The sequence below is a fragment of the Trachinotus anak genome, unplaced genomic scaffold, assembly GCF_046630095.1.
Source record: "Trachinotus anak isolate AG129_WGS33_773 ecotype Australia unplaced genomic scaffold, CSIRO_AGI_Tana_v1 ptg000012l, whole genome shotgun sequence".
NCBI lineage: Eukaryota > Metazoa > Chordata > Actinopteri > Carangiformes > Carangidae > Trachinotus > Trachinotus anak.
In genome coordinates this window covers 839,205-852,374 of record NW_027273863.1, presented here as the reverse complement: position 1 = coordinate 852,374, position 13,170 = coordinate 839,205, and the positions used below count along the sequence as shown (strand labels likewise).

The window sequence follows — 13,170 nt, the reverse complement described above, 5'->3', positions numbered from 1 at the left end:
CTTAGTAGCTGTTCTGGACCTTTTTCAATCATATCACATGATCTCCATCAGCAGATAAGGGAAACTCACATTTTCATTCACTGTGATCACCAATGTCTTTGGACACTTTAAATTAGACTCACTCTTGGATATTAGCGTTTAATCCCAAACACAGTAATTCAGTTATTGTTTGAATGACAGCATAGTGCAGAAATACATAGATGTGTTAGCATTCACACTGAGACAAAATAAAAAGCAGCTGTAAAATAAATTTAATAACCACAACTTTAAAACAAAAAAAAATTGTCCTTACAAATTGTAACAACAGTGACTTTGACCTCTGTAGTGATTGTGGCAGGTTGCTGAAGCTTAAAGTCTCAGTTATGCTTCTCTGTCAGTCTCTGTGACGCTTCTCTGCATGAGTCTGCAGAGACGTTTATCATCAGAGAAGCATGTGTCCACCATTAGTGTGTCACTGCTGGCTTGGGTTTCGGCTTTGGCACTGACAGCTGTTTGCAGTGTGTTGGGTTTCACTGGTCACACTGCCGACCTCTAAACACCGACCTCAGAGGGTTAGGTTTACACTTACCAAACCGTCACCATATCAGTCTCCCCCACAGGTGGTATTTCATCACCTCTTTGCTGTAGAGGACCCTGAGTCATTGTGTTCAGTTACTGCCATTGCCTTAACCAATTGATGTGCTGTATTTTAAGCATCAGTGAATCCTTGTCCAAACAATCTAGTGTCCTTGCTAGAATTAATAGGATCATGGAGAAAATATTTAACACAAGGTATAAGCTGTGCTGTTTCTCAGAATTGAGACCACATTTCTCAGAAGTCTTGTTTTCTTTGTTGCAACTGATGCCATGGGTCCATGCAGATCAGAGTTGTCTGTGGTGAGACGGCAGCACAGTGGAGGAACGCTGTACTGCTAAAAGCTCAAATGAAAAAACATTATGACATTCATAAAGAGAGTCTTCAGATCTATGACCTGGAGCAAGCCAGAACTTCTTCTCTGAGATCATTAATAGAAACAGTAATAATGCACGTACCTGTTATTAACAGACTGACAAACCCCTCAGCATCATTCCATCTGTTATCCACCAAGTCACGCAATGACTCTGCATCTTTTTTCACAGATAAAATTCTGAGGATAAGACAAATCGTGTGTAACTTCATCTCAGGCAAAGTGGCTGTGTCACCTGTGTCCCACATTAGACTACTCCAAGCTGATTTGGCACATTTTTACCCCCTAAAAGAAGAAATTTTTCAACCTCAGGTCTACTACCTGTTGCCTTTACACACTGACTGCAAGCTTTTATAAAAGATGTTTTTAACTGCACCGGATGCACTACAGATAGTTCTTCAGCCAGGCCTTTTTACAAAGGGCCCCAAAGACAGCAGCAGCAGCAGCTTATCCAGTTGCTGCTCCCAGAGTCCTCACTAACACCAAGAGCCGAGGGGCCGTTTAGTAAGAAAGTGCACACAAAAGAGAAAAGAGAAAGTTTCTTACTTGATTTTATTCAACTTAAGCTTTGTCTCTTATTTCCCCTCTAGTTGCTTATCCTCCTGACATTTGATTTTGTTGTTTGCTATTAAACAACAAAATCATGTGTGTACATTTTGACTGACATCATGTCACCTTTTCAGTTAAATAGTAATGCATCCTTTCTCTAAAACATATCTATTCACAAAGAGTTTTATCATTGTGTGATATTCAAATAGGAAAAAATTGATTTGAAGTGACCTACATCACCCCAAAATCCCAGTGCACTGCTGCTCTGAAGTTCTGTTGTGAACTGTGTTGAATTCCTTAGTATCCTTTAAGTAAAGGACAAAGTAAATGCAGCTCCCTACTGTTGCCATCAGGGGGCAGTGTGTACCTGCTGACGCAAAGAGAAGCAGCTGTGGATCCATGGTGATAAAATGAGAGGGGCTCTTTGTGAGGAAATACATGATCTGCCCCACAGAACTGTGGGCTGTGTAAAAATCCTAAACCAATTTCTTTTTTTTTTTTTTAACAGGCAGACTGAAATGTGCAAAAATGTAGATAAAACACAATCAAACCACTTTCTGACATATGGTATCATCTTCTTCCGAAAACCTTCATATCTTGTGGAGTTGAGGTTTTGGTGAACAGTTCAGGATTATGTTGAATTACTGATTGTAGTGATAATCAGCACAAGACTGATTGTTGGAAATAGATCCACCTAGAAAAATTATGGAACTCTTCCTGGTAGAGAAGATATATGTAGAAGCAATAATAAAAACAAAGGCAATACTACTAACTGATTAATCTTGCCAACCTGCACCTTGTAATGTTAGCACTAATGCACTGTAACTGTGTCCCAAGGAATGTGTGTGTGAAATGCAAATGCAGAATGCAAGAGAAGAAATGCCTGGTGGTCTCTTAAAAATGGAAATAAACATAAACCATTAGTAACCCCTCACCTCCGGCTGAGTTGGAAATGAATCATATAGACCTACAAGCTCATGTTGATCAGACCGTCGTGTTGAGGATTACTGCAATACAACATGCTTCACAATGGCTTTGAATCTTATTATTAGTAATAAAGAAAGATAACAGTTACACTGATATTTATTGACCATCATTTGAGAGAGTGTGCCTGAACCTTCAGCCAGCTGCCACTTGCCAAATTAAACTGAAGCCCCTTCACTGGTCAAAAAACCTGCAAAGACCCGCTAACATCGGGCTTTTGTGGACGATGGAGAAGGGTTCAATCGGCATTCACACACAGCTAACTGCAGGAGACACAGGTATCTATCGGCTACAGCTCCAGTTGACATTGATGTAAACACAAAAACCGTTTTAAACCTTTATATTCACTTGGTGTGAAAAGGGTATAATTTTCCTTTTTTTTTTTACCATTTTTCCACCAAAATTAGCAGTGTATTTGTATCACTCATGTAATATTATATTGGAGTCACAGATCTAAATGTCTTTGTACATGAAACGAATGTAAAGGTTGGGACCTGTATTTGACCCAGATAAAGACAAAATAATCAGGTTTTTAATCACTTGGGAAGAAAACTCAGTAATAAGTTAAGTTAAGTTAAGTTAAGTTAAGTTCATATGTTTGACATATTCTGGCTTTTAAGTTGCTATGGCTACAACAGCTGTCTACTTACACATCCAGCAGACACAGAGCCACCATCACTGGTTTGGACTTGTGTTTCTGGCCACCTGATGAATGTCCAATATTAACTCTCCTTTTAGATCTGTTTTTGGTCTACAACAACTCCACTACTTTCACCATACAGTTGCTAACTTTGTCTGCCTGCTGTTTGGTGCTGGACAGCTAGTGGACTATGGGTTTATCAGAGTGTTTTCATAGAAAACAGCTGCTGCTGGAAATGACAATGATTAGAGCTGCGAGAGTGAACCAGAACAATGAGCTGCAAGATGCGAGAAGCCTCTCAAAGGCCGGTTTTGTGATCATACAGTACTCTGAGGGTCTGAGCAACTCCATTCACAGCACAGATTTGTTCCAACCTTGTGGAATTACCTCTATATATGTTTAAATTTGTCCTAAAATGTGGTCAGATCTTCATACAACTTACAATTATGAACAAACAATCCATTTTAATTAATAACACAGGAATCATTATACTGTTATTATCCACATTGAAAACATCATTCATTCATTCACAATGTAGGCTGGAAACGTGAAGCTGTTTTTGAGCCACGATCAAAACGAAGATTCCACAGCCATGCTAGCTCCTCTGTCGGGCCGCCCATCGGCACAGTGACACTCTGAGCTAAATACTGATGTCTGCATGCAATCATGCTGAAAATAACAATGCCAACAATGGCTCCAGAAAGCATTCAGCCCCCATCAGACTTCATTCTGTTGTAGATAAAAGGACAAAACGACTGTTTTTGTCCACTCAACAACCCGTAACGACAAAGTGAAAACATGTTTTTAATTTTTTGTTTGTTTGTTTGTTTTTTGCAAATGTATTAAAATTATTATTTATAGTATCATTCTCAAAAGAGTTCAGACACATTGCTGTGACACTCAAAGTTGTGTTCAGGTGCATCTTGTTTTCTTAGACCTAAGATGCATGTAGGATTTGATTGGAGTCCACCTCTGGCAAACTGAATTGACTGGACACAGGCACACACCTGTGTAAAGCTATAAGATCCAGACCTCCATAATAAAACCATGGCAAAGCAAAGATCAGGGCAAGATTATAAATCCTAAAGCTAAAGTGTTGCCAGGGGCACAGTGGCCAAATGGAATAAGTTTCCTAGAGTTGGCTGTTTGGCCAAACTGGGTAACCAGGCAAGAAGGGCCTCCATCAGTGGTTACTAAGAACCCAACAGTCACTCCAACAGAGTTTCAAAAGTCCTCTGCAGAGATGGGAGATCCTGCTGCATGCACGACCATCTCAGCATCAATCAGGCCATAATGGCAGAGCGGCTATACAGAAACCACTTTGTATAAAAGGCATACACTTTTCCAAATAGCATTCAAAGGAATCTGAAAGTGTGAGGAAAAAGATTCTCTGCTCTGATGAGACAAAAAAAAAAAGCTCTTTGGACACAACATCAAACACTGTGTTAGGCACTGCTTATCACCTGGCTAATGCCATCTCCAGGGTGAAGCATGGTGGTGGCAGCATCATGCCATAAAGGTGCTTCTCAGCATCAGGGACAGGGAGACTGGTCAGAATTGAGGGAAAGATGCTCCAGAGTTCACACAGCCAGAGAGAACATCATTGCTGCTGCCAAAGTTCAATCATCAAGCATCACCAGGGTCAGTAGGATTCTTAATCTGGAGTCTTTATACAATGGTACAAATATATATATTAAATCCAAAGGTGTTTGAGTCTGGACCAAAGTGGTGGAGTGACTGACTGTCATTAACATTAGCCATGTGAAGTAAAGCCACATGGCTAAAAACTGGATTGGGAACCACTGTGAAAATATATTTTTTTACAACATATGATCAGTGTTTAAAGATACATATTTTCCAAGACTTCAAAGGCATCTGTTTTTTTTTACAGCTCACCTACTCTGCATAAATGCAAGGAGCAAGACACACTCACAAAGTGTCACAGCAGTGGTAAAGGTGTAGATTATCATGTGCAGTTAATTAAAGCAGCTGTCACAAAATGTTCCAAAATAAACAACATCAAAGAGGCAGGTTTTCAAGTACTGACTGCGTATCAACGCAGCACCGTCTTTATTCTCAAACACATTATTAGAATCTAAAAATAAAAAAATCTTCATGGTCGCTGAAGTCCAAGAGTCCTTTCATCTGCCAAAAAAAACACGGTAATACAAAGAGATACAGAGCAAGAGATATGTCTCTCATCATCATCATCATCATAAACACTAAAACAAAACTTGAATGAATTAAAAACAACATTAAAACATAGCCAACCCAGCAATAGTTATAGTTTCTTAAATAGTCTCTCAGCACAGAGAAACAGAGATAACAAAAGAGACCATGCAACCCAATCAAACACTTTCTCATTAACACTTCACACACTCACAGTTTGGATCCAAATCATCATTATTATTATTATTATCAACAGACATATGCCATGAGGAGGAGCTGTCATTCTACACAGGAGTATTTTTGTTTCTTTTTTTTCTTTTTTTTTTGAACAAAGAATTGTTTGACATTTCATTAATTCAAGGACTAAAATACATTTCTATCCTGCAGATCTGAGCCTCACTGTGAGAGAACAATCAACGTTTCTTTAATCACGCGCAGTTATTCAGTCACTGCCTGGTGAAAGAGGCTCAAACAAGCAGCTTCAGGTGCTGCTGTTCCACCTCTTTCTTGTATTTGTCTTTAGCTGAATGAAGCAGTGTGAACTCAGTCATCGTCGCTGTCAGAATCATGTTTGTTATGTCTCCGCACACAGTGTGTTGGACCTCCGTCCACACTGCATCAAATCCAAGGCTGAGACTGACATAATTTAAGAGCCAGGAGGGAAAAGATCTGTTGTGTTTGGTTATTAACCCTTCGTTTGTGTGGGATGAGGTCAAAGAAAAAGGAAAAAAAAAAAATGACAGCTCACAAACGTATGTTACAGGAATTTACACTTGCTCTTTTGGAAAATTATGGTAAACACCGTTTTACAAAATGAGAAAGTACATATGACATTTTTAGGGCTTATTGGAAATTGGACAGAATATCCCTTTCGGAGTATATACATCTATCGACATGGTTCACAGCAACATTACCTGCTCCTCGCTGGTGTACACATTTTCAATTCAGATGGCAGTAAATGATCAGATAAATATAAAGTCAATAACAGATGTTCTTCTCAGTTTGTAACACTGTCCTGTTGTCCCTCAGAGGAGACAGGGTGTTAGTGCACAGAAATGTTCCATTATTCAGCTGCTCGGGATTTTGTTTGTGTGTTGAACTCAAGTTAAGCTCAGGTTTAGGTGGTCTCTTGGGTGGTGGTCCCCCCTTGGGTTAAGGTTGGCCTGCGTTCATGTCGAGGTGAGGCTGGAGGTTTCCATGGCGTGGCGATTCGAGGGCTTGGTTGAGGCGTCCTGAGATTAGCTCAGATACAGAGGTTTGTCTCTCTGAGCACCTCTGGAAGAGGAGAGGAGGATAAAGATGGAGAAACAATATGAGGTGGAGTAAGTTGCAGGCTTGGTACATTCTACACAAACAGAAAGCAGTTAACTGAACTGAATGAGACGTTTTGACCCATTTCCACACAGGCAGGGGTGTAGCTGGATGAGGCGTCTGGGGGCTACTCACTTTGTCATACACAACAAAGTTAACACAAAATAATGCATATTTTGTTAAGTAACAAAGGCTTTGTTTCTGACATGCTAGCAAGCAAATTTAAACTGGAATTTAATCTAAAATCGAACAGGACACGTCCAACATGTGGACATTGTGCTCCGTTCACTTGGTGCAGTGTCAGCGGCTGCTCCACCCAAACAGAATTCAGGAGGAAACACTAAACGAAATTTAGTGTAGAAATTTGAAGTTGTAAAAATACCAAATATTTTAACTTCCTTCACTTCCCTCACAGATCTGTCATAAATGTTCTCCAGTGTTCCTCCATCTCTCCCCTGCTGGAACTGAACTCTTGTTCCAACATCCGTATCAGCTGTTAATAACTCATTTTACTCAAATGACCCAAAGCCTCTCTTACCAGCTGAAACTGAAAGCAGCGCTTGTGCCATCAAACTTTCTTCCTTCACCAAAAACTGTTGTTCTGAGCCGGTTCAACTGCTGACTTGAAGTTAGCCTAGGGTTAGGCTTCAGGGGATATTGATGAACGTCCCTCTCATCAGTCTTACACTCAATCCCCCGTGTTGATGAAGCAAAAGCAGAATTTTGGAATTTTTTTTGCAAATTTATTAAAAAAGGAAAAATTGAAATTGAGTGTACACCGAGGAGGGAGAAGAGTGAGTGAAATGATTTTAGCATTGTATTAGGCTGCATTAGTTGTAGTCAGGTGTACCAAATAAACTGGCTGGAGATATTTCTGAAAGAGGACTCTTTCAAAAATAATATATATATTTTTTTCCTGCACTTTCTGATTAAAGGTTTCAAGTACCCCTGTGTGTCACCGCAGCAACAAGGAGAGAAGTTTAACTATTGGAGGTCAACAGCATTTTCAGATTAAGTTATTCTTTAAAAACCTGAAATCCTCAAAGACCAATACCTACCCATTGCCATGGTAATCAGTGCTCCAGTCCAAAGAGGAGTTGTGATTTGGTGTGTGTCGGCCCATCTGGTGGTAGTCCACCGATGATGACATCACCGCTCCACCATTAAGCATGCCTCCTCCTATTGGCTGGTAGTCAGACTGGAGGGAGGGCAGGTATCCCTGGAATGAAAACACACAGAGATGTAAACCGCCTGTGTGCAGACTGTGTCAACACGCTGAGGAAAGACTGAATGACATGAGCTGTGCTGTGAAAATCCAAACAAATAATGTTTCCAGTTTCTGACACACAGTGATGTGTGATATCAGAGGGATGACACTACTCCAGAGAGATGCAGCAAACCGGACAAAATTCGGATTTAGATCCAAGCTTTTCAAACTGTGGCTCGCGCCTCTCCAGGGGGCAGATGCATGTTGATATTCTAAAATAACCAGAAGTTACTTTTGTAGTTTGTCTCACTGATTTGCTTCAACACTCTCAGCAGTTTTAATGTGAACAACCAAGTGCAGCACTGTGAGCGTCTCCCTGGAGAGGCCGCCTGGACATACGTGCTGTTTTCCTTGTTTTTAAACAATAAGAGAGTCAAATCTCCACAGAAAAAAGGCACGCTAGACATATTTGGTCATATCAGGGCCAGCTCCACCATCACAAATGTCTGTGACTGACTGACTGATCACAGTTGAGAGAATCAGAATTGGATTCGACCTTCCTCTAATACAAGCCTGCATTAAATAAATCACTTTTTCATACTTTCAAACAGAAAAAACTTGTAAATGAGAGCAGCTTTATTGTGAATTCGGCTGTTTATTAATACTGTATATGTGAGCACAGAGAGAAGGAGAGAAATGTCAATTATGTCAACTGTTTACAGCGACTCCACAGCAGTTTTCAACTATGTCCACACTGACCATACGCTGTGCAGCTATAATACTAGGATTTGACCTCATCTTGTTTTAGATACTTTTAGTGTCACTTCCACTTTTCAAGGAGCCCACTTGGAAATCATAGAAAACAAAAAGATGCTTTTGTTTTCTATGATTGCCAGCAAATTGAGAATCACCACCTTTCTTTTCTTCATTATCAAAGTAATCCAGTAATAGCTGTCTGCATATCCACAGGTACGTCGCAAACAACGACTGCTAACAGCTGATTGGGCAAACTAATGGTGCCAATTTACCAAAATGTGTGAGACTTTCAAAGTAAGAACTAAGACAGAAGCAGAAGGGAAACATTCTACATGCATGACAGTGTTATTGCATGTGCTTAGATGTAAGCTGTGGTAAATACACCTCCTATGATGTGAATGAGTCTATAGGCAGGACAACCTGCAGCACTGCTTTAGCTAAATGATTTCTGATTAATGGGGATATGGATGAAGACATGAATCCAGCTGAAGTGGAAAGGAAACAGAGCAGTCGCAGGTAATTACAGAGTAATTGCCAGGAGGGAGGGAGGGAGGGAGGAGGGATGCTGAGGAGAAGTAAAGATGAAAAGGTAAAAGGAGAGGAGGAAGCAGGGGAAGAGAAGGAGGAGAAGAGGGAATAGTAGGTGAGCATGTCTCAGACCTTAAGAGACGGAAAAAGGGGAAAAGGAGCGAGTGCAGTGAAAAAAAGTGCAGGGGTGAGAGGTATGGAGGGGAGAGAGAGAGAGAGAGAGAGGAAGAGAGAGAGATAGAGAGAAAGAGAGAAGAAGAGAGAAAGAGAGAGAGAGAGAGAGAGAGGAAGAGAGAGAGATAGAGAGAGAGGAAGAGAGAAAGAGAGAGAGAGAGGAAGAGAGAGAGATAGAGAGAGAGAGATAGAGAGAGAGAGAGTGAGAGAGAGAGAGAGAGAGAGAGGAAGAGAGAGAGATAGAGAGAGAGGGAGGAAGAGAGAGAGATAGAGAGAGAGAGAGAGGGAGAGGGAGAGAGAGCGAGAGAGAGAGAGAGAGAGAGAGCGAGCCTGAAAGAGAAGTTAATCTGAGTGTTGTGACTGAAAGAGGAGGACAGCAGGTGGTTGGGTTCTACTGCTTCGCCTCCCCCTCTCCCCCTCTACCTCACCTATTCATCCATTGTTTAGCAAATTCTTCTCCTTCTCTCCCTCACAAAGACCCCATCTGCCTCTTTTGTCTCTCTCTCTCTCTTTCTCTCTCTCTCTCTCTCCCTTCCCCCATCATTTCCCACTCTTCACTCAGAGAAAAAGTTTGGAGCTCTGTCACTGTGTCCTCTCTTTTCTTTCTTCACTTTTTCTTTTTCTTTTTTTTTGGTTGTCTTTTTCACTTTTTTGCTAAGAATATGCAAAATGGAGGAGAGAGAAAGGGGATTATGGGAGAGTGAGATTTAAAAGTGCACTATAAAAAGAGGGATAAAATGGGAAGTGAGATTTAGTGGGGGGAGCCCTTTGACTATTTGGAGGAAATGTTCAGACTATCACACTGTCTCACACCGGACTGAGAACAAGTTCATGTTTATAATCTGTTTTACAGCCACTTGTCTTCCTCTTCCTCCTGTGTTGATTAACGATGAACATACTAACTCCCAGAGGACAGTGAAGAGACAGAGGGGCTGACTGACTGATTGACAGTGTCACATGAGAGACAGATAGATAGAGAGACAAACAGACCACAGGTCTGACAGACATTCAATACAAAATTGATGTCTGTGATTAAATATTGGTTTTCCATAAGAGGTTTACTGAACTTGACCAAAGTATTTCTACATCTGTATCTTATACTACAGGGGTTCTCAGACTTGATATTAAAGCTCCAAATCTGATTTCTAGATAAGGTCAAAGGTCAGGAACAACTAGCAAAAAGCAAATCCCCTTGAACCTGCGCTGCTCTAACTTTAACAGTGAAGCGTCATGTGCTCTGTAGTTTTATAAGAAATTTCACCTTGATTTAATTAATTACTTTTCATACTTCAACAAAACAAGAGTAAACATATGAAACAAACTGAACTTAAAGTGCATCAAAACAAGACACTGTAGCATCAAAATGATTGAGGTAAAAGTTACAGTTGCCCTGAGACAGTCACAATACAGAGCAGCGCTGCGTCATACGTGCGCCGCCTGTCAACGTTGCCACGGTTACATCTTAATCTCAGGCCAGGATCGCCGTAAAAATCTAAAAGATGTTATATTTTACAAAATGAACAATTTATTGATAAGAATAAAACATTTTTTGAATGTAGTAAACATACACTTCATTGTATCGTACCAATGCATCCTAATGAAACGTGTGGGCAGGGTCCGGATTGACTTAACGTTCGGTCGGGATCTGGATTAGAGTCCGGGCTTTGAGAACACCTGTTATACTACATCTATTTTTAAGTCAACTAATCCACCACCAGAGGTCAAGATATCCAGATAATAATTAAGATTATTTATGTGGGATGGACTGGATTTATTTCCAACCACATCAGTTTTATTTATATTAGTTCTATCAAGAACTCAGGTCTGCAAGGAAATGTGGACGCGTGTCCTCCAACTCCAGCATCCATCTCATCTCCACTGTGTGTGTGTGTTTTGTCTCCTCAGCTGATACATTCATCCATCTCTGTGCAGCTTCTAAAATAAGTGCGTTACCTCGAGGTCATTCTGAGAGTGTATGTAAGAAAGTGTTTTTGATGAGACATAGAGGAAAGTGCAAACTGAAGAGTGCAGATGAAACAGTTGTTCCAATTCCATACTTAAAGGTTCTACATCATGAAAATGGGTTGTGGTTGTGTTTTGTATTTTTTGAGTCCCTCTTCACAGCACTGTGTCAGTGCTGGAGAATTGTCAGACTGATCCCTGAAAAAATGTTCTGGGCAGTGCTAAGACCAGGATGCAGCAACAGTGCCCCCACAAAATAGTCTCAGTAGGGAATTTGTATTGGAGAAACATTTGCATGTGGGCAAGCAAGCATTGTCGTTATCAGATTTAAATGGCTAATTCCCTGCAAAAGAAACGCCACAAAAAACAGCATATAATAGATGTAAGTCGACTGCGTGATTGCACAATTCAAATTTTCCGGGTTGTTTCCCATAGCGAAGGGGATTTTGAAAATGGCAACAGGCAGGGAGGAGTATGCTGCCTGAAACAGGCCCCGACGACAGGTCCCACAAGATTTTCTCTGAAGTGAGAGGTGTAAAATAAAAACAGTGAAAATATGAAGTCACTGCCATTCCTCTGGCTCCCTGACAATAAGTCCGGTTTCTACGTCGAATGGATACCCAAAACTCATCAAGCTAAAAATGAGCATATCTCCACCCCCTCACTGCCTGCTTATTACCAGGTGAGCTGTTGAGATCAGAATGAAGCAGGAGAGAGTGGTTGTGTTGCTGGAAACCAGCAATGAAAAGTGCATTCATCCTGGCCTGGTGCCTCTAGCCCTGTGTAAAACTGTGCACAGAACATGGCGTGCTTGTAATATTAGTTCATTTGAAACTGAGCTAGCTTGTCCTGTAACTGTAATGCAACTCCAGAGTAAACAGTTTGATGGTGTTTGTAATATTGTTAGTCTCAAGCTACAAGGACTAGATATGTAGGAGGGTAAGACAGTGTAAACACACTGGAGTTTGTAACTGGAAGTGAAAGACAGAAAGTTTTGTTGTGTTGAAGAGCAAGGACCTCACCATTTGGGCCGTCTCCACAGCGTTAGGTAGCACTGGTGTTTTGGCCGGAGCGTGCAGGCTAATGGCTAACAGTTAACGAGTGGAGTAGACAGGTGCACTGATGGGCGCAGAGCTGAATGCAGTTGTACATGTATATCATGAGCCACATTTTGCAGTAAAAATAAATGATGCAGCGACAGCTCGGCAGCAGACTGGGCCAGAGGGAGGGGGGCCTTAAAGAGACAGCTAAAATATCAGCGTTCTGATAGAGGGTAAAAACAGGAGCTGCACAATTCCATTTTCTGCACAAGGAAATGGAAGTGCCATTTACAACTGTAAGAGAGAGAATAAAAAAATAAAAAAAATGGTGGAGACACTAACAGTTCCAGAGGGATTAGAACCAAAAAACTTAAAAACGATTAAAATTCGAAAGACACAGTTTTACTGACATGAAAAGGTGAATTGCATCATTTCTTATTATTATGAAGCTGTAGTGTACTCATTACTAACTGCAAAAGTAGTAGAGGATTAAGATCAGAACATTGTGCATGGTATGTAATTACTATGTAGTTCTACAGAGTAAAAATTATCTTCCCCCGTTGTGATGCTATCATCGTATCAGCCTGTTAGGCCTTCGCTGTAAGGTCCAAGTCAAGAAGCCACAGAACCAGGAACCACCAGTTTATGAAGTACTTAACATTTCAAGAGGATTGACCCAAGCAACCTTAAGGTGCACATAAAGATGAAAAAGACAAACAATTTAAGGTTTTTCCTCCTTGCTCCTCCTGAAGATGGTAAACTAAAACGTCATGGCAGGAACTCAAAATGCTGTAAAATATAACATCGCTTACCGTATTTTCCGCACTATAGGGGGCACTGGATTATAAGGCGCACTGTCAATGAATGGTCTATTTTCGAACTTTTTTCATATATAAAGCGCAC

The 13,170-nt window shown here is 40.8% G+C and overlaps 1 protein-coding gene across 1 annotated transcript in view; it reads right to left on the bottom strand.

The window, feature by feature from the left end:
- Positions 1-5,583: 5,583 nt before the first annotated feature.
- The window catches only part of tox (thymocyte selection-associated high mobility group box), a 42,722-nt gene continuing 35,135 nt past the window's right edge, over positions 5,584-13,170 (bottom strand). Inside the window, exons 9-10 of the mRNA XM_071491960.1 lie at positions 7,659-7,819; positions 5,584-6,564 (exon numbers count right to left, since the gene is read on the bottom strand). Of these exons, the coding sequence (XP_071348061.1) occupies positions 6,528-6,564; positions 7,659-7,819 (198 nt within the window). The 3' untranslated portion in view covers positions 5,584-6,527. The remainder of the gene's footprint in view (positions 6,565-7,658; positions 7,820-13,170) is intronic.